The sequence below is a fragment of the Clytia hemisphaerica genome, unplaced genomic scaffold (assembly GCF_902728285.1).
Source record: "Clytia hemisphaerica strain Z4C2 unplaced genomic scaffold, Clytia hemisphaerica genome assembly, whole genome shotgun sequence".
NCBI lineage: Eukaryota > Metazoa > Cnidaria > Hydrozoa > Leptothecata > Clytiidae > Clytia > Clytia hemisphaerica.
This window is the reverse complement of record NW_027103621.1, coordinates 329,262-354,104: the sequence shown is the minus strand read 5'-3', so window position 1 is coordinate 354,104 and position 24,843 is coordinate 329,262. Positions and strand designations below refer to the sequence as shown.

Genomic DNA, 24,843 nt, shown 5'->3' with positions numbered 1-24,843 from the left:
GATTGAGAGCAGATCAGTGACGGCCAGGGTTATCAAAAGTCAAGTTTTTCATTTAATAAAGCTGTCATTGTTGCATGTCATGAAATACTACATAATTATACATAATAAGAAACAAATAATAGAATTATATATAATATAATAATATCCAAAAAAATGATGATACTACATATATACTAAACTTAAACAGTAAAAATATTATCCTTTTAAAGTGTGATAAAATCAGGACCAACAAACAGGAAAATTCGGCGAATTTAGCGAGAAACCTCAACAATTCACAAAATTCAGCTAAATACTTCTTGCTCAATTTAAATATTTTGGTCATCGCCACTCAAGGCTCATCAAAAACTGGTTGTTTTATAAATATTTTCGTAATGGGAGTTTCTAAACGTCGACCAGAAATGGCGACCACGACCAGCGACCACGACCGGCGACCAGATAAATTTGGATTATCGAGTTTATCTGCTCTCTCCACCGTAGAGAAGTTTAAATCAAGTCCTCAGAAAAAAAAGTGACCTTTGAAGTAACCAGTCATTTTCTTGACAAAGTGACACTATTTGACAAAAATATTGACAGGTTCATTAAGTATGATGTTTGCAAGCTTTGTTAGACCAAATATTTTAATTATGCTGAATGAGATGCCTGGTTGTTTTATAAATATTTCCGTAATCACTATTAAATTTCAATGATTTTCCATCCGTGGGTCCTTATTTTTCAAAAAGAAAACAAACTTGTTTGTGAACAGAAAAAAATGAACCTAGAGAAAAATAATCCAAAATAAAAATTAACATAAAATAGTCTGAAAAGATAGAGGGACTCATCTATCAAAGGCGGAAGGCGTTATTTTGGAAATTTTTAAAGTATTTCCTGATTTATTTAATAAAAAATAGGTTCAATATTATCGAACAGCGTACAAACTTTCGCGATTTTCGCAAATTTTACCCTTTTACGCGAAAATAAAATTCTTGAAAGGGCCATTTGCGAAAGTTTCTGCTCACGAAAGTTTGTACGCCTAATAATGTAGCTTATTGAATAAGAGAACGTCGTATTTTGATTCTCATTTTTGGATCAGAAATTGAATGATAAGTCGACGTATGAGTAAACCCATATAATTTCCCAAATTAACGCTTTCCATAGAAAGAGGTAAATTCGAAATTTAATTTCGTGAAGAACATGTGAAAAAAAACACTTAAAAAAAAAATTAAACTGTTGCACTTTTTCAAAATAATAATATAAAAAATCCTAATGTTCTTGTTCTAATTGGCCAGTAATTTTATAATCAGTAACTTATAATAAGTTTTTTTTTTAATTGAGAAAAATCCATTAAACTGCAAAATTAAGTTCTGTAAAAATTAGTTTCTCCTTGGTAGTGTATTTATACCATTCATTTTTGGCCGCCCTAATGTTTCTTAATCTAATAAAAAATAAAGTGTTCGAGAAGAATAATAATAACCTTGCACACCCAGCTGGCACACAACGATGTTTCAACGTTTATTTAACGTTCACAACGTCCATATAACGTTAGATGAGCGTTGAAACAACGTTGTGTGCCAGCTGGGCAATATTAATATAATATAAACTAATTATAAATTTTTAAAAATACTAGAATGTGTGATATTTTAAAAAAGCTGAATATACAATAACATGAACTTTTTCTTTTTACCGTGTTTGTGTTTGAGCCACGAATACACGTTTTTTTTATAAGGAACCTTAACTTTGCTCTGAGCCTGGAGTTCCTTATTTTTACAGAGAATTTCAGCCTCAAAGTTCCTTATCGAGTTCCTTATTTACATAGCTGCAAAGTTTGGATTCGCAAAAATTGGATTCCTTAAAACTTGTTTTCTTATTCTCAGCCTGAGCAGTTCCTTAACAATTCCTTATCTTTTGGACCCCTATCAGCCTCGAGTTCCTTATAAACGTGTTCCTTATAAAAAAAAACGAATATCGTAATATATCTTCTCCTTCTCAGCTTCTAAAAAACTACACGTTTTTTTATAAGAACATCCAAGTTTTAAGACTAAAAATGTTCTAACCTGTTCTTATTTTCTCCGGTATTTTTGTCCATTTTCCTAAGAAATTGGGTGTGTTAGAGTCCGCAAAGCCTTAAAAATGTTCTTAACTTGTTCTTAAAATGGAAGCCTTATGTTCTTATAAAAAAAGGTGTATGCGACATCCTTTAAAAAGCAGACAAAAACCTAGTTGTTAATTTAGATCGCCGGCACCGCATCATTAAGTATTTTTGTAGCAAACGATGGCACATTATTTTTCTTCTTCTACCGTGGCTTGAAAATAGTGTTTTACAGTATAAGATATCAATGGTATGAGTTTGAAATTCATGCCATGTATATTCAACTTTTATAAAACTTTTTTTTCCGTTTTCAATAATTCCTACTAAACATAATGATAGCGTTTAAAAATTAATTATAAACCTATATAAACTTCTAATGGGTTTTCACTTTGTTCGTTAGAACCCTGAAAACACACACGAAAATGAAAAACAGGCAGTGTGACTGGCATTAAAATTGCACAAAAATATTTTTTTGCTAAACAAACTTGTATTAAAATACGAATCCCTGTTTTTAAACAAAAGAAAATCTTTCACAATCTTACGAATTTTTTTTAATACCAAAAACGCTACATCTATAAATCCTTATTGGCGCGTTCAGCTCTTTAGGGAACTGGAAATGAATTTACAAAGAACATTTTTTTTCGGCGCACGGCATTTATAGACTGCCTCTAAAACTAATCTATCAGATTCGCGCCAAAACCTTGTTCCATATGAGAAGAGAGAAATTACCCTGAGTCTCTGCAGTGGAGTGGAGAATATTAGTTAGTATTCGAATTATTTAACAGTCTGTTCCTCTAAAGGATCCTGCATTGTAATACGCATGCGTAATTTGTCGTTCTTTTAGACCACATGTAGTTAATTCCCGTGATAAACGAATGGGAATGAATCGGGGTGGTACAGTCACTTTCGGTCGGGGTTGTGGACGGCGAAATATGTCGTTTTTTTATGAAATTTGACGTTCTTTTTATCTATTTTTAGTAATGCAGGATTCTTTAGATAAACCCCCTCTAACCAAATTATTGACGTCACTTTCTTACTTCAATGCAAAAATACCTTTCATTTTTTAATAGATCATTCCTATACTTGTGTTTTCGACACATACAAATTTCCTTGTATATTAATTACAAAGCTGACCGCACCGCTAAGAGTTAATGGTGTATTCGTGTCAGGGACTTGTATTTTAAAATACTTAACACTACGAAAAATAGAATAAAAAAATGATAAAGCCTATCTAAAAAGGTCTTAACAGTGAGAGCCCTTATTATACTAGCTCATGAACGTGAGCAATATAAAGTTATTTTTCAGATACAAAAGGTGACGTGTCAATTTGTCACGCAGAACTGCTGAAAAAAACACTTATAAAATAAAATGCCCTCAGCATTCTTGACGCCCGTCAGTTCATAAGCGAAGTTATTCATGACTTAATATTTCATAATACGGAAACATTCGAAAAACAAAGGTTTTGCCTTACGTCCAGTGTTTTTTCCGGCTGTTTCCGTATTCATGATATTCATTACGTAATATTTTCTACGGAAATATCCCGGTTCTTGTCAGTAGTGGCAAATTCAAGCTACAGAAAAGTTGTTCAAAATTTGCCACTACTGGCAAAAATCAGGCTGTTTCCTAAAAAAAAACATTACGTCATGAATATCATGAATGAAAGATGATGTCATAAATAAACCATGAATAGTGGGATGAAAAGTAATCAATACTTATAATGATAACGATAATAAAATTGTTCATAAAAATTGTCGTACGTAATGAGAGATGATATTTTATCTTAACAATATAATAAATCCTAGATAATAAATCCTAGACAATATATATAATATACTAAAAGAATAGATTGCAAAGTGTGAGGTTAAGAGAGCCCGCCCTCCCAACCAAACCCGACCTTCTTTATGCTTTTGTAAGAAAATTAAATCGCTAATGAGCTTCAGTGAGAAAATCGTAGGATGAGTGTTTGGAATGATTATAAGAGCCGCTCTCGATATCCAACTAAAATATTGTGGAAATTTTTGACCTCGTTGGATTTTTATCAGCAAAAAAAGAGAATTTTGAAAGTAAAAAGAAAAAAAGTTTGGTAGCTTCTTTTTGCAATAAGCTTAAAATGTTTGTGAAAGATATTTGAATTACGATTTTATGGATTCTCTGAAAATGTTCTCGTTATCTGTTATTACAGTCAACTCTCTCTAATTCGAACCTCTATTATTCGAATCTTTCTGTAATTCGAATTAATATTTTGGTCCCCTCAGCTAGAAAGTGATTAATTAAAGTACTCTCTGTAATTCGAATCATGTTATAATTCTAAGAAAATTTTTGGTCTCTTAAAGATCGAATTAGAGAGAGGGCCAACTGTATTTAATTTAATGTGCGTTCTTAAGCGATCACTTTTTATGGTTTTTGATCGTTCTTACAATTAGTATTCTTAAATTTTTGGCCCACAAGCATCATGTTCTTACATACTTCGTTCTTATTCAAAAATTGCGTACTAGAATTAAAAAAAACATCAATTTAACTGATAAATAAAACACTTCAAAAGAAATTGCGGTTAAAAACCGATTGATTGAGAGGTCCTTCACTTGAGTGCTCAAAGTTTCCAATTGGAAAGGCATGATAATAATAGAGCTAGACAAAAACAAAAAACATCAATAGGGACTAGAAACAAAACTCGAGAGCTCAAACGAGAGGCCTTTGAGGGGAAATCGAAAGCGGAACTAAAATCGTACACTAATCTACAAAAATCTCACTTTCAGTCGCAAACGAATTTCTTTTCTTATTAAGGCACCCTCCCGCGCCCGTGTGACCTTCGTAGTACACCTTAAGGGTGCACACCCGCCGCCCTCCCGCCCAAAAATCAACCAAGACGCCACGCCTTGTTGCCAGTAAACAGATCACGCCGCAGTTTTGACATTACAAAAACCAGGGAAACGCAGTTCACCGACTTTGTTGATTTTTTGACCCGGTCATTAAGTTATCCTCTCTTCAACATTAAAGATAAAACAAACCCAAAAAGCGGTTGAGAAAGTCCCTCCGATGGAGGACTCTTTCTCGAATTGAATCTCCTCCTCTGTGACTCCTGTTCTCCACTTCAACAGCTTCAACACATCTGTAACGAAAATTTAAGTAATTCAATGAGCATATTACGTTTATATGTAATTATAACATACCAGTTTCTTCAATGGTCGAAGTAAAGATTTTCATTTTAGACGGAAAATAGACTCAACATGACAAATTCATTCATTTCAATATTTTGCTTAATTTTTCTAAATTTTAGGGACGGGAAAGTCTCTTTTCATACTTTGCTTAGACGGAAAAACTGTGAACACCATTGACTTTCAAGCTAGACTCGAGATTCCTGAATGGGAAGTGAAACCACTGATTTCACATCTAGAACACTCGCGCGTTATGTTTTCACATTGATTTTAGATGGGAAATAAGTAGCTTTACTTTTTCTTGCCTGGAAAAGCTTAGAGATTCTAATCTAACCCTTCGGGCTAGATGGTGAACACTGCTTCCTGTAGCATACGCTCTAGATGTTATTTCTACGCATCCATTAATAAGCCTGTGAAGCTGTAGACCTATGGATCAATCTAATCAGAACAGAGAGTTGCGACCAAGCATATCGAAGTGAGAATCACTAGTATCCCGAGATGCCTGTACTGTGATGTCTTTTACCTGTTTATATGCCGTAGTGTGTTTTCAGCCTCTCTTTGAGTGGTGGCGGAAATTGATCGGAGAACCTTTGCCAGTTTTCATCTCCTACTTGGTTCTTGAACCCAAACAGTATCTAAAAATAGAGAGAAAAGATTGAATATCATCATCTTGTTTTAAGGCTTTGGTATTAGACCACCACTGGAAAATTTGTGGTAAGGTCAAGCAAAATTCCAGAATCGCACCTTTCTTGATGCTGACCCAGCTTTAAGCCTCTAACCTGTTAGAGATTTGGCGCCTTATATTATATAGGGTGCCAACAACACTCTTGGACGTCATCAGTTTTTGTCATTTTCAAAATCTTTCCTAGGGCTTGAATTGGAGAAATAAAGCCTCGTGTAATGCGGGACCGGCTTGGGAAATACCGGTTGGTGGCAAAATATCAGACCTTACTCCGATAAAATATATTTAACGTGGCGTTGCAAAGTTCGAGCAAAAAGATAGCGAGCACCTTACAGCGTAGAAAAAAAGCCGTGACGTCTAGTATAGGCTAGCAAAAAGAATGACATTGATAAAAAAGCTAGAGGTTTTTTGCCGGCAAAGATGACGACATTATAAGGTGGGCAAATTTTTATTAAAGATGCCGACACATATTTGGTGCACATTAGCAGAATATCGAGCCGACCGGATAAAAAAATTTAAAATTTTCATATAGAAGGGGGCTAGAGGTTTTGTAAGGTGCACAACGGGGTTTAAATGTAAAGTAATTAACACGAGCAGGCGTTAAAAATTCCAAGAAGACTGTTTAGACAACAAGAAAATAGAACAAACAAGATCCACTTGTTGATTGGTTCGGTGCGGTTTTGTATTTCAAAAGTGAACTCTAGTAGGCGTGGGGAAAAACGGATTATATTGCGCAAAAAAGATATGCCACACTTGATTTTTCAAGATTTGAATCCAAAAGGAATTTTAAGTAAACTTTATTTATTTCTGGAGGCACCACTTATTTTGAATTTACATTTGAAGAGAGCACGTTTTGATATTTCTAAATTATCATACTGATCTAGATTTACATGTTTTGCAAGCGAACTTGAGTTAAGACCGCCCTTTGACGTCATAGATTACTGTTAGAAGAGTCTGGACTAAGAGCTAACCATTGACTTTTGACCCTAACGTTTACTATAATTAAGGTTTTAGGCCAGAATATTTCATTTAGATTTGCAATACTAGATATTTCAAATTAGCTCTTTCCGTCAATAGGTTTGATCATGCATGGTACTTTGAAGCCATGTTATACAGAAAAGACAACTTTTTGACTTTTGGCATAAACACTTAGTATAAGATTTTATACCTAAAGATTTCATTTGGGTCTTATTTTCGACTTTAAGCGATACCTCCTAGGGGAGTGAAAAACTTCATGTGAAATATACCGTTTCCGAGTTTTTCTGCTAAAGCTGATTCTGGCTGATTTCCTGTTTTTTGTAGTATTGCAGATCTTGATAAAATTTGGAACAACCCTATTATTATCGATTGAGCAGATTACCAACTTGACGTAAGTTCAAAAATTGAAAATGGCGAATTAAGAGTCAGTAGTGTAAAAACTGCAGATTTTACTGGGAAGAACAATGGAACTTGAAAGTTTTAACGATCAGTATGTGAGAGATATGAAATCTGAGATTTCAAGTTGTTCCATTTTGACTACTGAGCGTTAGCCTGTAAAAACGTTTGGTAGTCTTTCTCAAGGTCATTAAAGGACATTAATCACAAATAATAGGCAATTTCACAGTCGATATGAATCATGGGTAATCAGGACTGATTGCGCCTCCATAACGGCTTCCCGTTGGCTAGGCACAAAAATCTTTAAAAATTTTCAAAACTTTGGACCAATAGCAAGTCGTCATTAGCGCGCAGTGGTCCTAATTACCCATTACGCTTTAGGACTGTGGCTTAGACTTACACTGTTGAACATCTCCTTGAGATCCGCAGCTGGGCTGTTCCATGATGCTACTGCGTCACAAAAGAAGATGAAGTCCTAAATATAAACGAAAAACATGATTTATTAAATCGTCGAATTCTTGGAGGATAGGCTCACTATTTCGAAGAAAAGTTTTTGTTTCATTGAAGAGCTCGAGTCAGAGTTTGCGTTATTTACCTATCTACTTATTTTCATGTAATAAGGTTAACTGTATATTCTTTTCGTAATGGTGAATCATATTTCTGCGACGCATCTCGGAAAAGATCGTTTGTTTTCGAGAAAAGTGATCATGAACCAGATTTTTTCAGCACATGTCAAGTTATAGGCCTTTAATGAAATGTGTGCGTCAGAATAATTTAGCCAAAATGATAGCGTTCAATAACAAGCGATGGGACTACCTTCGATTTTAATTGATTAAGGTAATTAAGCCTACATACCTGTACAACACCACCAGGGTTGAGACCGATCAAAGCGCAAATACCACGGAAAGCCGAGTCTTTCTCATCGTTATCACGGATGTTACGTAAAGAAGTACACCTGAGGAAAAGCAGAAGAAAAAGAAAATGAAGAAGTTTCTCAAAATGGTAATGGTTATTTAAGGACCGAAACAGAAGCATAAAAACATCACCTTTTTGTAAATTCTGTAAAGTTTGACTGGTAAAGTCTTTCTTTCAAACAAGGTCATTGATTGTATGTAACGAGGTTTAAACCACATCAAATTTCTGTTTTTTTCTGATTCTGCTTAAATCTTCAAAACCATTTTACAAGTTTGCAAGTGATCACCGTATGGTTGTGGCTGTTATGAGGAAAAATTCAGCCAACAAACGCAGCTATGTGTTCAACATCGGCTCTTTGTTTTTATGGTTGCGTTTTCATCTTTGATGGTTTCGTAATCTAACTTCAAGTCACGGTAGCGCATTCGATTGACAAAGAAATTCAAGTCTCGGCCCGCTTTTATATAATTGCCGAGATAAATTTTAGGACTATATTGGCCATTCAATCAAAATTTATGAAGTCCAAGGAAAATTCGGATTTGAAATACGGTTCGACGCTCACGTTGTTATTTAGTAAAAGGCGAAGGTGTTCCTCTCAAAAAAATCTATTTGCAAGTAAGTATCGGAGGTATATTCGAACTTCTGTCATTCGAATATTTTTCTCTGATTCGAACTCGTTTCAAGCCTCCATGAAGGAGAAACCCTAGTTAACTACTTTCTCTATATTTCGAACTAATTAAACTTTCCTGTTTGAGTTCGAATTAGCGAGCGAGAATCACTTAAAGTTTTTTGTTTGATTCGAGGAAAGGGTACAATCCTCCTAAATTTAATCCTTGAAACTATAAGCCAAAAACCTCCCTATAAAAACAAAAACATACATACCATGGTCGAATGAACTGTGCTAAGTGAGGCGAAATATCGCTTGGGCAAACAAGTCCAAGTCTTCCGATAGTGATGGCTTGAAGAAAGAGAATATTCCATATATAAGACAAGCTCAATTTCGTTGAAAACTAAGAAAAAGTCAAAGAGATGCCATAGATAAACGTATATGACTTATTATCAATACCCACCAAACCATATTTTCTTATATAGGTTGTGCTTATAAAAAATACAAACTTGTATGACTTATTTGGTAGAGGGATTTGAGTGTTTCTTTTCCATACTTGGTATGTGTCTTACTTACCTGTGTTTTCGAGCAGAGTTTTGGGTGTTTTTGGTCTGTTAATGATACTGATCAACTGTTGTAACACCACTGACAAAAATTCATTCATTTCAGCACCTGTTAAGTAATAAAGAACAAGTTTTGCGTTAAGTTAGAGTTGTTCATAATACATATATCAACCCTTAGCGGGCGGCGTGGAGAAAATACAAGGAAACTTTTTTAAACGGTATTAAGGCATGTCTCCACATTCGCGCGAAATGGTTGACAGTTTTTTTCTTAACCGTTTTTGCCTGAAGAAAATATTACGTCATAAAAAAGTTTCGCGCGAACAAAAAAAAAGTTGAAGGGAGTTCAAAACGTAATCTTTTCTTCAGGCAAAAAAGGTCGTCCACTGTCGCCCATTTCGCGCACCGGACTTTAAAAACATAACGTATGAGAACGCTCTTGTGAAAAATGTAAGATATCTTTATGCATTGGAGTGATAAAGTAATTTAGTTAAGCGTTAATGCTAAAGACGAATTGCACTCAACCGCAGAGACCCAGAGAAATTTCTTTGATGAGTAAATTTTTTTGGGGAATACGGTTGGTTTGTTACTAAAAATACAATGCACCGAGACAGTGGTGGAATTTCGTACTGAGAAAAATTAATACCTAGCATGATTGCAAGTTCACCGATAGCCCACGTGGCGTTATTGCAAACGGAGATGAACTCTGGATTCAGGTTTTGTCCGAGGATTGGAATAATATCTCTGGTAGCAGGTTTTACATGTTGGAAGCAAGCTTTGGTTAAGTCTCCAAGAAGCGCAAAAGAACTCTGTTTGACTTCTAGTCCAGGATCCTTAGAAATAAAACGTATATAATTATCGGAACGCTGATTGCACCTACCTAATTATTAGAGTTGGAGCAAATAGGGAAGTGTAATATAGTCGAGTTACGGAAATTCGAGTTTTAGAGATGCAGAACAGCTTAAAAAATTTCCTCAAGAGTATTACTATTTTGCACCTTTGTGCCAAAAATCAGAAAAAAACTGACGGATGGACGGACAAAGGTTAATTTATAGGATCTCCAGGTAGGTCCAAAAAGCGTTATAATATAACAATAGCGTTCAGTTTGAGGTCGTTGTTGTTATTTTCTGCCCGCGTAGTCTGATTATTCGCCCGATAGTGTCATTTGGGCCCGACGCGAAGCGGAGGGCGCAAATGGCATTAGAGAGCTAATAATCAAATTGCAAGGGCAGAATTAATGACAAAAATATACCTATACCCGGGCCGATAATGATATTTTAGCCCTCTGAAGCCTGGCGCTTTAGTTTCCTCAGCGCGGGTATGACAATTTGAGTCACAAAACCTCTCAATACCGTCCACCGATTGAACCTTTAATGGCTTACTTAATGACCGCTATATGGATAATAATTGGATATAAAATACTATAGACCGATTCCGTGTGACGTCATTTTCAACCGCGATCAGCTATTTTTTCTAAGAGATGGCATAAAGAATATATAGAGGATGATTTAGTAGCTCCAAGGCTTTTAGTGTCCCCGTTTGGACCTGCGCATTGTGTTTGTTTTTATTTCTTGGATGAAGATTATGTCAGTTAGGGACAGGTAAGCAGATAGTACCGAATTGGCTTTTGCCGAATCAGTCTATAAAAAGCCAATTACTTTTCTATGGCCACAGATAAAAGAACCCTCTTAATAAGGTAACTGAAGCTCCAAAATTTGCTCACCTGCATGCACTGGAAGAGAAGGGCCATGATATTGCTGTCCTTAACAAATTGTTCGATCTGTCCTTCTAATCCTTCAGCAAGACCACTAAGCAAGTCGAGGGCTACTACCATAAAATCTTTATCCGGCATTTCGAATTGTCCTGGATTCATCTGTGCAGCCTGAATGTTTGCGTGATATAAAAATTTAAGATTTAAAATACCTTATTAAAAAATGTCGTAGTTTTATTTAGTCGGGGAAAATTTCGTCACCTAGAGGCATTTTCGTCACTTTCCCCAATAAGGTACAATGGAGTCTTTATAACTCGTTTCGAGCTGAGAAGTAAGGTTTATAAGGCATTGTTAACTGAAGGAAGGAGAAAACTTGTTCGAGTTAAGGAGACATTCGAGTTGTAAAGGTTCGAGTTAAAGAGACTCTACTGTACGTTGCTTTTCAATAAAGGTACTGGGTGCTCCAAAAAAATGTAGAAGTTTGAATTTTAAGATTGTGAGAAAATCAAAAATGTTATAAATCTAAACCTTTCACCATGAGAAAGAGGAAAAGCAGACTTTGATTTTGAGATTGAGAAGCATTGCGTTCCGTTAGCCAACATATTTCTTAGTTTTATCATGAAAGACATTATTTTACTAACCAATCCTGAGTTCAAAACTGCTTTTGATCAAAACCTCAAGCTTTGGAAGAGGTTCACTGATGACTGCGGAGGAGACTTTCTCGCCAAAGACAAATTCCAAACTTTTTTTGAACTTTCGAATGCTCAATTTAACAAATTTGATCTTTTATCTCACCAATGAAATCTCAGATGAATCGATCCGCTTCCTTGATATCGAGATTTTTGTTGAAGATTGTCAGTTCCATACCCGTGAATACAGAAAGGAAACTGCAACCGTGAAATTGAGGTGATCACTCATATTGAGTGAGCTAGTCAGGGTGATTCCAAGATATTTGTACAATGATTATGCGATGATTATGCTGAATCTCGATGGTAGAGTTATCAAGACGTCGGATACGTTGGTCTGTACCAAAAAGCATGATCTTAGTTTTTCCCTTTTTCAAATTCATAATAAGTTCGTTTGAGCATAGATAATTTGATAATGAATCAAAGTCTTTCTGTAAATTATTTTTGATGGATACGATGTTTTTATCGGAAAAATATATTACGGTGCCATCGGCATACATGAGCATTTTACAGGTCGATAAACTTTGGACTGAATCGTTAAAGGATGGATCCAAGGTCCAAGGATGGATCCTTGTGGGACACCACAATAAATAAACGTTGGCGACGAGATTGTTCGTGCAAATAAACATGATGCAATCCATTTTTGGGATGTGTCGCAAAGTCCATAGGTAATTTGTTGATAATTGAAGCGTGGTCGATTGCATCGAACGCTTTGCTCAGATCGACAAATATGGCTCCGGTCATTTTCCCATCATTCATGGCTTGCCTGATTGTATCTGTCAGCAAGGAAACAGCGTGTTCAGTCGATCGATCGATTTTTCGAAGATTTTAGATAAGGATGGTAAAACACTGATAGGTCTGTAATTGTCGAATGTGTTTTTTGCTCCAGATTTGAAGATCGGAGATACTCTTGCAGTTTTCAGTTCCTCAGGAAAAACACCTTGTTGAAGCGATGGGTTGATTACGTAGGTTAACTGAGGTTACGTAGGTTTACTGATTACATAAGCAGTGTCCTTCAGAAAGCAGGTTGACATGTTGTCAAGTCCAGTTGCTGATTTACGTTTAAGGTTCTTCAAGTACTTTAAAACATCAACATCTGATACTCGTTGGAAAGGCGGTTCTGATGGTTTCTCAAATTTCCAAAAGGAAAAGAGCTTTGTTTCAGTTTTGATGCAACGGAGGAATATAAATTACAAAATCCCTGAGCGATAGATTTCTTATCACTTATGATTTTATCATCAACGATTTCGTTGTCGTAGTGGCAGTTGCTTTAACAGGGAAAATTTTCTTGATAGTTTGCCATAACTTGTGGGATTTGCCATGGTTTTCTTGAATTTGTGTTTTGAAATAACTTTGTTTTGCTCGCTTTATCTCATTTAGGACAAAGTTCTTTTTTTCTGCGATAATTCTGCCAGTCGATGCGTTGGCCTGATTTTTGGGCTTTTCGATTGAGTTGATCACGGATTTTCATATGTCTTTTAACTTCTTCGGTTAACCAGGGTGATGGTTTCCCTTTGACGATTTTTTGAACGATTGGAGCGTGTCTGTTAAGCGTATTAGATATGATTGTTTTGAACTGTACGAAGGAAGTGTTGACAGAGTGGCATAAGTAGACTTTATCCCATGAAACATTCAGAAGTTCTCTATTTATTATATCCACGTCATAATTTTTGTAATCACGATAATTTCTGGTTGATATAGAAGAGAGCGTTCATTTTACGAATTCATCCTATTAAGTTATGATCACTTAAACTTGCAGTTTAACAGTGTTACTGATGTGGATTATTAGTTAAAACAACGTCTATTAAGGTAGCAGTATATTCTGTGATACGTGTAGCTCTTTCGATTAATTGAGTATAGGCATTAACCATAAACATTTCTTTCGTACGCAAAACGATCATCTTTTACGAGATAATTGCACCTATTATAATCACATCTTTCTTTTCGTTGTTAAGAAATTTGACTTTATGAGACAGTTTTGTTGTGAAGTCATTTGATAGACAATCTGAACTATCAGGGGGCGGTATGCAACACAAAAAATTAAGGTTTTGCTAGAATCTGGAAAAATTTCGATCCAAATTTCCTCGATTTCTGGGTCGTCTAAATCTTCTGTCTACAAAAGGTATCTGGTCACGAATATACAGTCCAACACCACCTCCAGGTCTGTTTCTCCTTGGTAGTTTCACTAACTCATACCCCGGAATTTCAAAGTCGAATACTGTGTCCTCGTTTATGAAAATTACCAAATGTCAATTTTCTTACAATGTATGAGAATGCTTCCCAGCTGGCACATAACGTTGTTTTAACGTTCAAATAACGTTATTTGGACGTTATGAATGTCAAATGGACGTTGTTTTGACGTTGTGTGCCAGCTGGGTTTTAACTTCATCATATTTTCCTTGCAATCCAATACAATGTGGTTGTTGTTTTCTACAATACCATTGTATTATTGTATATATACTCAACATTCAGAAAACTTTGAAAAGTTGATTTTATATGATTCTATATTCTGTATTTTATCTGTTTCAACGACGCACATTTTGATAACCAATTTTTATCTATTTTCAGAACAAAATTACTGATGATTACTAATTACTGATTACTGATTTCTTGATTACTGATTTTCCTGATTGATCAACAAATAGTCATCAAATACGACTGAGATAGAACTACAGAAATTCAGTTGTTATCATTCCAGCCGCGGCTTTCTTATACTATGTTGTGACCATTGTGTCGTTATATTGTGAAATTATTGACTTGTGACTGTATTATATACTTTGTACGGCTTTTCTTTAAGATTTTGGGGGTGCATTGAGTAAATTTCCTTCGGTACGGATTTTCTCTAAAAAAGGGGAAGTGGGACAAGACACATATCACTTATTTTTCTGATATTTCTTCAGAAAATAAAGCTATACCAAGCTCTATGGTTGCTCATGTCAAAGAATTGTTTCTTATAAAATGATAAATGAATCTTGAAAACTGCGGGTATTGGTAACGTGACATAGCTTCTTCCCAGACCCAAACGCGGTTTTGTAAAATTCAGCAGAAGAACTTTTCAAATCATTATATGCATTCGAAATGGTAATCGGTTATGAGATTAGATTTAGTCCAATAATGTCCGATTGGATATAGTCTGATGATGCAAAAAGAATGCTGGTTAGAGGCCCACTGTGAGCCTAACTTGTAAATCTCTATAATAGTAATAATAACAGAGATATGGAACAAAAGATCTCGTTATTGAAATTTCTTTTCGAGAGTGAATTTCAACAAAGTTACATACATTTTAGATAAATGAACGTAAAAGTCAATGTATAATTGTAAAGACAACCGTCGAAGCGTCGCACACACTACTGTGTTTTTAATGTTCATTTTTACATTTTAGATAAGATGGTGCACAGAGATACGAAACAGCAAGAGCAACTGGCTTTCAGCCAATGGAAAGCGAAACGTACAAAAACAATGTTGGCATTGTTATTGGTGAATCTAGTGGGTGGAATTGATATTACAATCATCCTCTCCACTTTAGTGCCGTATTTGAAATATTCAGTCCGTGTCACTAACGTTAATACGTTTTACGCTTTGATTACAACAGCGTTTTACATCAGTTCCGCATTATTTGGTGTGTTAGCGGGCAAGTATGTGGACCGGACACGCCGTATGAAGCTCTTCACCAGCACCACCCTACTATTACAAATCGTTGGTAATCTCATTTATACCGTATCTGCATCTCCAGCGTTCCCATTCGTAGGACGTCTTCTAGCCGGAGCCGGAGAGAGCTTTACCGGTGTTTGCATTGGAGAGGTAATCCGGATGTATGATTCAAAGGGTAGTAACCGTGTGATATGTTGGCTTGCGGTTATGAGTTCCGTCGGTTACGTGGTCGGACCCGTTCTATCGACCCCGTTAGCGAATTTACGTTTCCACGTTTATGGCGTACAAGTGAATGGATTTAATATTGCAGGAGTGCTGATTGCAATACTTTGTTTGTTGACGCTAGTACTGTGCCAGATTATGATGTATGATTGCTCAATGGAATTCGACATGAAAAGTTACCTAGCCGAAAACGGTATGGGCGAGGAACCAGAATATATAAAGGATACAGTCTTTAGTAATAACTATTACGTCCAGAACTTAAACAATGATGATATCCTACCTTCGGAAGAAAAAGAACCTCTTATACCACCACCAATACCAGACAATGAAATTGACTTTAATCACCACCAAGAGACTCTGAATTCGGAGGGTAAAAGCTCACCCATAGGGGATGAAAGCCTCTTACTACGCGGACAGGATCGTCATCTACATAAAGAAGGTTCTACGCACGATGCAGAAAATCTACAGCCGAGAAGATCGAACAATAGGATCTCCAACCCATTCTTCTTTATAAAATCATTCGACCAATGGCTTATATTGGCCTATTCATTCATCATGATGTTCATCATAGCCAGCGGAGAATCCTTGATTCCACTTATAAACTACCAAGTCATGGACTGGTCTTTAAATACACTCGCCATCATATTTGTAGCCTACGGTCTGATTTTTCTGATCCAATCCTTAGTTCTGTCTAAGGTATGCACCACACATCAATCTATGTACAGGGTAGGATATACAAGCCTACCTTCCATCATCACATTATATTTGGCATTATTGTTGATATCGTTAGAAGCGCGGAATAAGTACTGGGATCCATTCTATGTGACTTTGTTTATACTCTCATTGGTTCTGGTGTGGTTCATGGAGTCAATCTCAATGAGGAGCATGTTCGGTCGAATGGTACCGTCTGATTTACAAAGTTTCGCAGAAGCCTTGAGAGCGGCAGTCTCAAGGGTTGGCATGGTTGTTGCAAGCTTTGTGACGCCCTTTTTATTGTCGGTTTTGACGTATTATTCCAGTTGTTTTTTGGTGCTTGGATTTATCATGTTGGTGATTTATATCACTCGAAAGAAACAATTGACTGATATTCAATTTGTTGACTTTTAAGACACAAACGATACGTAGCGTTCTTTTCTTTCTCAATGGAATCTCAAAATTATGTTAAGTAGAATTGAAACAAGTGTGGTAAATCAAATGCCATAAGAGTGCTCGATTAGTAAAGAACCAGAGTCATATGTCAAAATTTAATAAGTTATCTTCCATAATTAAAAACTAACAATCGTTACTGTACATATGATTAGTGTGTAAGAGCGGAACTCAAAGTGATGCATTTTTTAGTTTTTAATGGAAGATAAGTTTTAAATTATGTTGTAGAATTGTGAAGAATATTATATAATTTCAAATATGAGTGTAATATGAATGTAATGATGAATAACATTATATTAAAGTTATCGCTAACCCTTTTTTACGCAAAGAAGTAGTTAATTACCAATGAACCACTTGTCCGTCTTTCATTAAATTGCTATGTTGTATTATCGCATTATATCTAACTTTATTTAGCATCCATACGGGCGGCATAAAACTTAAAGTTCTGAATAATAAATCAAAGTCTCTTTCTTTTAATTTGAACAAGCTCTGATATCATTGAGCACTCTCGGCATATATAAGAAAATAGACTGGTATCTAATTTTATCAAATTTAGGCCCAAACAGCCCGGTCAGGGAACTTCCAACAAATTGTAATATTTGAGTCAAGATTTACAAAAGTTTTTCATCCAACCCCCCGAGTGAGAGAGAAAACAAAATGAAATAAAACGAGGAGAAACTTACATAGCACTGAGCGAGCGTTTGTTCCACAAGGGATACGCAGCGATAGTAAACAGGCTCTGCGTAAGGTAAGAATCCAGATTGTAGCGCGGTGGCGACGGAAGATAAACATTCTAATAGTGGAAACAAATCTTTGTCTTCGTCTTTAAGGGCGTTCCATTTGGAGATCAGGGGCGGCATTAACATGTTGATGTACTCCGGTTTGTTCAAGTGTGGACCCACAGAGTCGGCCAGCGTCCCGATAGCGTCATATAGGATTAACAAATTTTTGTGCTATAAAAAAAAATTAATACAAATTTTTCCATCAAAACTATACTTAGTGTCTTTTTCTAACCTAAGCATTTGAATAGCTTGACGAAATTGACATTACTTTTTCGCCGCAATGAGCTTTTCTGGAAGAGCCAAATCCAACAATATTCCACGAAAGCATTTTTCGATACCGTCGTCAGAAAGACTTATACGTGTATTGACATGTGTACTACCAGTCTACTTAAAAGCTGACCGCTCTGCTACGGGTTTATAGAACAAATATTTTATATAAAACACTAGACATAGCTAATCAATTACTGGCTGAAGCAAGATTGTGCATCGTCTTATAAAGTAGACCACAGTTCGGTGTCGGCAATTTGATCAAAGATCCTTCTCCCGGTACCGAGCTGTATTCAAAGTGGTCAGCAAAGATGCAGCATTATTATGCTTCGAGTGGCGTGGCTTGAGGAAAACAGAGTAGCTCTGACTAGTGTTTTATGTAGATATAATCGAAGAAATCAATAGTCGATGGTGTATAAGAAAATCAGATAAGGATTAGAATGATAGGGTAGTGCAAACGATTGACCAGCGAAGGAAAGAAAGAACGACGGTAAAGCAGGTGCGCAAAATATGCTGTTAGAGCAGAATCAATAAAAGAAGTTTTTTTAAAGTTGTGATCGCGCAATGTGGAAGAAGGTAAACTCGCTATTTCTTAAAAAAAATAAGCTAATGATAAAAAATGCGTGAAATAATGGTTAGAGTTTGAAGGGTTTAAGGGAATTGATTAGATGTAAAAAGATACCTGATATTTGTTGAAAGCGAATACGAGGGTTTCCAAGATGAATCCAAGATAAGGAACAAGTTCTGTGCATGCTTCTTCTTCCAAAGTCGCAAATGCGCTAAAATGGAGTGTATAAATTGATCATAAACTTAAACTCGCACAAGGGACATAAATTTCTTTAGGTCATGGAGAGTTCGAGTTACAGAGACTGAAGTAGAGGCTAAAGTAATATTGTTTAAGAGAATTTAAGTTATAGAGATTGGAGGTCAGGAACAAAAACTCGACGATGGAGTTTTCTTCTCGATGTTTCTTCTACGTGTGTGTTTAAAAACTTAATGTAAAAGTTGAATAAATTTTATTAGAGTTCTTTCTTTCTCAAGGGAGAAAGACCAAAATGATTTTCACTTCATTAGCTATTCTCACCTGCAAGCAGCCTCTTGTACTCTCTTGTTTTTATCCAGAACTCTTTTCAATAACTCTGTCATCAATTTTTGTAAGTATAGTTCGTGTGGTTGGCTGACAATCCAATGAGAATATCGACTCAACGTCCAGCAAGTTATGGATCTAACCAATGCCTTGAAAATTGTTATAAAATTAATACGACGACATATATTTTTTAATAATTGGTTATTCTTATTATAAAAATTCAACTCCAAATTAAAAGATTCCTCATGTCTCATTTTGCTCAAATGGGACGAAAATTTACGAGTGGATCTCGGTTCGAATCCTGGCATCTTCCAATATTCTGTTCAGTCAATAGAGGGTTGAGCCAATAGATTGTATAAAACTCCTAAATTACTGGGTTATACACGTGAATTATCGCCTCTATTTGGTGCTTTTTAGTTATTTCCCTTACTTTAATAAGATACAAAGGGGGAAGGGTTATTGACAACTTTCAGCAAAGAAAATTCCTTAAAGATTGAAGATGCCTTCAAGGTTGACGACAGCTTAGTTCTGATAAAAAATATACTTTAAAAAACGTCCTTTACCTTTTTATCATTGAGAGAAGTAATAAGGAAAGGCACCAGCTCTGGCAAGTGAGGGTTGATACCATTTACACAACCTGTACCGAAAAAAGGAAATTTTTAAAATTTTTTGCGAAAACAATTGTCGTTGATACCTTTTTATATTATACAATGTTGTTATGAAACGTACTGAAATAAGTCTTTGTTATCATATTTGACTTTCATAGGACCAGGAATTTTTTTCGTATTTATTAGAGAAGAATCGAAATTAGTAGAACAACGTTTTTGTAAGACCCGCGTTTGTTCCTTATCGGTGCTTTTTTTGAAATTTCGACAGATTAGGGTCGTCGCACAAACGGCCGAAATTTAAAACCTAAAGTCTGTCCGATTTGAAGTGAGTCGAGACCTATTTAGCGATTATTGGTGTAACCTCATAATTACCAACATAAGAACCAATAAGGTATTAAAAAAGTTCTGAATTATGGAAACATCTGAAACCATAAATTCAGACAACAGACCTTCAGCGATTGCTCCAAGTACAAGGATACCAGATTCCTTTGTTACCCAGTCCGGATGAAACAATATCTCTTTCAAAATTGGCAACAAAAATGGTAGCAAATCATCACGGAAAACTGTGGCTAATACATCAAGAGCGGCAGCTGAGCATTTTCCTGAAAACGAAGAACTTGAATATTAGACATCTGAAGCAAGTTGCCAGAACAAAATCAAGCACCTTGCATATAAAAACGCATCTAAATAGGATATGACATGAGTGTTTGACATGTGGAAGTTTGAAGTCATTTCACGATCAATTAATCAACCAGTTTTAGACACGCTTTACTGAAGTGGCCAAAGTAACTTAACACAGGTTGGCTGAATTCACGGTTAAAAACTACAATCTGTTCAAAGATTTTGGCATTTCATCGTGAATTATGGAAAGATTACAGTTTTTATGGAATGGTAATTAAGACTCCAATATAAAGTGGGAAATGGTTATTCTATCAAAATCAAACTTTTTAAGAAATTCAATATTTTTTAAGTTTGAGCTTTCATTTAGAAGGTTTTCAAGGTCCTGTGTAGACACACACCATTGAATTATTTTAGACACAGTGAAATGGGTGTTAAAAATAACAGAAATGAAAAAGGAGACATACTGAGGTTCCAATCAGTGAGGAAGTCATCATTCATATCTCCGTCAATATCACTGTCGCTGTCTTCACCATCATCCTGAAAAAGATATGATGAGAAAATTCAGATCGGAAAAATAACAAGATTAGTAAGGAGAGTTTAATACAGTTTTTATAGTTGAGTCTCCATAACTCGAACAGGTACGGGGAACACAAATTTGTTTGAGTTAAGGAAATTTTGAATTATGGAGTAAAGTTCATGAGAGAAATTGTTAACTGAAGAGAGAAAAGAAACTTGTTTGAATTAGAGAAATTCGAATTTGAAATAGATTTTGGCCAAATATGAATCTCCTGGTTTTGAAATGAGATTTGTTTGAAGACACAAATGTTGAAATTTACATCTTAGTTATTGAAGTCCGGCAATTTGCAGTTAAACTGTAAACTAACTACACTATAATAGTTCCGACATGCGAAAGCGCAATTACCTCAATTAAGTAGCAAACACCAAAGGGAAGACTGAGTGAGATCGCATTACAAGTCTCAGCAAGTCCTTGGTGATGATAAGAATTTCATAGTACACTGACGTAAAAGTGCTGTTGTTTTAAAATGAAGCTTCCTATAAAACAACTCCATTTGTCTAGGACTATCACATTTTTAACTGGATATTTTAATATCCAAGCTCTTTCCTCTCACTCATCACTCCTTTGGTATGGCATTTATTAGTCTAAATGTAGATACACACGACAGTAAATATAGCTTTTAAAACATAGTTTTCAAAATTTGTTCTTTTCTCAGCACAACGACATGGTTTTTCATTCTTACATCTTCATCCTTGGAGTTTTCTCGTTGGTCAAGGTTATGGATTTTAGATTTGTGGAAGCGTGGTCTGATGTCTTGTTCGTTGTCTGGAATCGTCTCATCTTCTTCGACATCGCCCTGAGTTTGGTAAAAAATTTTTTTTGAAAATTTGAATCAAAAGAACTGAAGAGTTGGTGAGAGTTTTAAACATAGGAAAATATTTGTTAAAGTCATTCTCTTTAATATTAATAAAATTTTTATTTTCAAAAGATGGGATTTTGGCTTAGATGGAAGCTTTCACAGCTGTTGATTTTTACACAATCTTTGTTTAAGAAATTGACGACAATTTTTCATCCAACATATACTTTTCTTTTGGTACACCTTGGGCAACAAACATTAAACTTATATTATTTTAGTATTATCGGATTCATTGTTTACACAAAAATCTGAATCTAAAGCTAAAACTCAGACTCTTACTTTCAGCAACATGATATCCATTCCAGAATATTTCATTCCATTGACAAGGATAGGGACAAGCCTATTGAGAAAAAAAAGTTAATGAAAATGCAATAGAGAAAAGCCCTTTCTGTAAAATCTTTACTTATATGTGAGGAAGTAGGCTTTCCTAATCTCACTTTTCCTTTTATCGAGAGGAGGGGTACTGTGTAAAAGATGTGGTTTTCGGTTAAAAGACATTCTGGAAAAACAACTTCTTATGCCTTTAGACAAGAATGACAATTGAATTATCAAACTTATTAACACTTCAGGTTATAGTATAAACATTACATGCTACATAAAGAGCGACCATAGTGCAGTGGTAGAGCATCCGGCTACGGTTCGCAAGGTTGTGGGTTCAAGATTCTCAAAATGGTACTTGATGCCTATCTGCTTGATGCTCAGCAATTAAGGGAAGGATCAAGGGTAAGTGGAGCAATCCAGGGAGAAAGAGTGGCGCCCTCCCCTACCTTTGGGTAGATAGCTATCGATCGAAAGAGGAGCTTTCGGGTTGGCTCCGACTGCAGTGGCAGACTTACTTATTTACATGCTATTGTTAAAGTCTCTACAACTTTACCTCGGCAAGAAAGGCTGGAGAACTTGTTTACAAATTGGTTGTTCAGCAAGCGCCAACCAGAATTCACAAGCTTCTAATGCAACAGAATCTTCAGAATCTTGTGTTCGGATAAGCATATACTAAAATAAGAGTGAGTATTTAATAAGTATTATCTATTAAGTTTATTTTGTTCTGTCAAAATGCAAATTAGAACAAAATGGAACAATTAAAACAATAGAAGTAAAATTAATGATTATTGACACAAAAAAAGTTCCCTTTTTGACCGCAAAGAATGCTATAATATGACCTGATTCATGTGCAACATTTTACAATAAAAACAAACCTCAACCAAGTTGTTCATATTTGGTATCAACTGTTCAACGCGCACTTCAACTAACATGACAATAGCACGGCAAACATTCTTTCGCACTTCAGCATCATCATCATTGGACAGAGCAAACAGTCCCTGGTGAAAAAGACATGTAAAAGGTTATATCTGATATTTCAATGGTGGATAGGCTAATCTTCAGAGCTTTAGTGTCGTAATAAACCTTTTACATCAAGTGCCATTATAACATAAAGGTGAATACTGTGAAAAAAGTCTGTGATTCAAGAATTTCAAAAAGTCAAAAAACAATACTTGCAATGCTAAACTTTTCAATCAATCAATCAATCAATCAATCAATCAATCAATCAATCAATCAATCAATCAATCAATCAATCATAAACATTTTGCTCATGATTACAGCTCCAATCATGTATATATTATTTGTTTTCTCTAAAAGTCGATAGACTCTAAATGAGACTGAGCGTCTACCTGAGTTGTTTCAGAGATTCTGTGACTTCTTTAAAATCTAGGAAAATCTAAGCAATGATCTACTTACCTCCATAAATTTATCAATATTGTTCATGAGGACTTGACTTCTGCATATAATGAACTGATTGACACAAGCTAATGCATGAGACCTAAATAAAAAATGATAACAAGAATCCTAAAGCTGAATTAAGGCCAAATGACTTTCATTAGCAGAATTTGACATCGGTGTTTATAGCCTGGAATATTTAATGAAAATTATAACCAACTAAGTTGTATCAATAACATTTACCTCAACTTTGGACTTTGATGCTTGAAAAATTGAAGGAATTTGGGAATCATAACATTGAGGATTTGAGTGTGGTTTTCCCCTTCCAATTGTCGAGATAAATCTTCACAAATCTTCTGCAGTGCTCCAAAAGCACCCTAAAGAATTACAAAGTAATATGCTTTTATATGCTAACTCAAAAGATCTCATAAAGATGGAAACAAGAAACATGCTGAATGGACCTACCTAAACATCAGATAAAAATAAGAAAAAAGTGACAATAATTGTACAAAAATTCAGAATGGAAAAATAAAGCTTGTGTGATGAATAATGTAAAATGGTAAAAAGGAATTTCCCCAAATGCGAAAATCACTTAAACAATTCAGGCCCAAAAAACCGTTTAAGCTGTTTTGGGCCCAAATTTGGCCAAAAAAATTTTCCTTCAAAATCTGGCTCCGTCACATTTTGGGCATTGCCATTTTGCATCATTGTGCAAAAAATCAGAAAAAAATTATGAGTCAACATTGAGAAAAGCTATACTTTCTTATTTGGTTAAAGGGAATTTCCCCAAAATACAAAAATCCGTTTTAAGGCGAATAAGAATTTTCCGGGAAAAACCACTTCAGCCATTCTTTAGAGAATCTTGCCCTCCATCTTTGTACAAAAAATCAGAAAAAAGTAATGACAGTATTTTACACAAAGTCAAAAACCCTATTTTTAGGTAGTTTTTGGCCCAAAATTGGGCTCCGTCACGTTCTGGGCATTGCCATTTTGCATCATTGTTAAAAAAATCAGAAAAAACTAATGAGCCAATCCTGAGAAAAGCTGGTAACAGACGGACGGACGGACGGACAGGCATGGGTTAATTTATAGAACCTCCACCGGGGTACCCGGAGGTAGGTCCAAAAAGAAAACCGTTATACTAGCCTTATGGTGCATCAACTATTACAAAATGCATTACCATGGCATTATCACAGCTGGAATATTGATTGTTTATGTAATGTAATATACAAGAAACTACACTCTTTCTTTATAAGCATATATATTGAGCATGGATGCTTAGCAAAATGTTTTCAGCCAAAATTAATGCTTTTAAATATGCTTATACTTCGATTTGTTGATTTTCTTTGGGTTTATGAAAATTTCGAATTTCTAACTCGGAACACTCAACAACTCAGCTCAAAGAATGGATGTTTTCTTTGTAATTTGGCACAGCAGACAAGCAGCTTTGAAAGTAACCCTAAAAAGTTTTAGAAAAGCCGCACATTTTTTTTGCATTTCAGCTTGGAGGTATGCTTAGCATTTATAAAATAAAGCATAAATGCTTATTTTTACCGAA

At 35.4% G+C, this 24,843-nt stretch overlaps 2 protein-coding genes across 2 annotated transcripts in view; one reads left to right on the top strand and one right to left on the bottom strand.

The window, feature by feature from the left end:
* Positions 1-4,236: 4,236 nt before the first annotated feature.
* The window catches only part of LOC136802373 (transportin-1-like), a 30,210-nt gene continuing 9,603 nt past the window's right edge, over positions 4,237-24,843 (bottom strand). Inside the window, exons 4-23 of the mRNA XM_067059104.1 lie at positions 23,529-23,662; positions 23,307-23,388; positions 22,766-22,888; positions 22,444-22,562; positions 21,849-21,909; positions 21,396-21,509; positions 20,601-20,673; positions 19,965-20,117; positions 19,471-19,544; positions 18,905-19,056; positions 18,503-18,599; positions 17,455-17,724; positions 11,079-11,237; positions 10,002-10,188; positions 9,372-9,467; positions 9,071-9,146; positions 8,132-8,231; positions 7,677-7,751; positions 5,744-5,855; positions 4,237-5,174 (exon numbers count right to left, since the gene is read on the bottom strand). Of these exons, the coding sequence (XP_066915205.1) occupies positions 5,748-5,855; positions 7,677-7,751; positions 8,132-8,231; positions 9,071-9,146; positions 9,372-9,467; positions 10,002-10,188; positions 11,079-11,237; positions 17,455-17,724; positions 18,503-18,599; positions 18,905-19,056; positions 19,471-19,544; positions 19,965-20,117; positions 20,601-20,673; positions 21,396-21,509; positions 21,849-21,909; positions 22,444-22,562; positions 22,766-22,888; positions 23,307-23,388; positions 23,529-23,662 (2,253 nt within the window). The 3' untranslated portion in view covers positions 4,237-5,174; positions 5,744-5,747. The remainder of the gene's footprint in view (positions 5,175-5,743; positions 5,856-7,676; positions 7,752-8,131; positions 8,232-9,070; positions 9,147-9,371; positions 9,468-10,001; positions 10,189-11,078; positions 11,238-17,454; positions 17,725-18,502; positions 18,600-18,904; positions 19,057-19,470; positions 19,545-19,964; positions 20,118-20,600; positions 20,674-21,395; positions 21,510-21,848; positions 21,910-22,443; positions 22,563-22,765; positions 22,889-23,306; positions 23,389-23,528; positions 23,663-24,843) is intronic.
* Positions 14,363-17,121, top strand: LOC136802386 (uncharacterized). Its single transcript, XM_067059121.1, has one exon. The coding sequence runs from the start codon at positions 15,140-15,142 to the stop codon at positions 16,730-16,732; it is 1,593 nt and encodes a 530-aa protein (XP_066915222.1). The 5' UTR covers positions 14,363-15,139; the 3' UTR covers positions 16,733-17,121.

Bases quoted from the DNA above. Each gene is read 5' to 3' on its own strand.
- LOC136802386 (XM_067059121.1), top strand. From the start codon at position 15,140: ATGGTGCACAGAGATACGAAACAGCAAGAGCAACTGGCTTTCAGCCAA.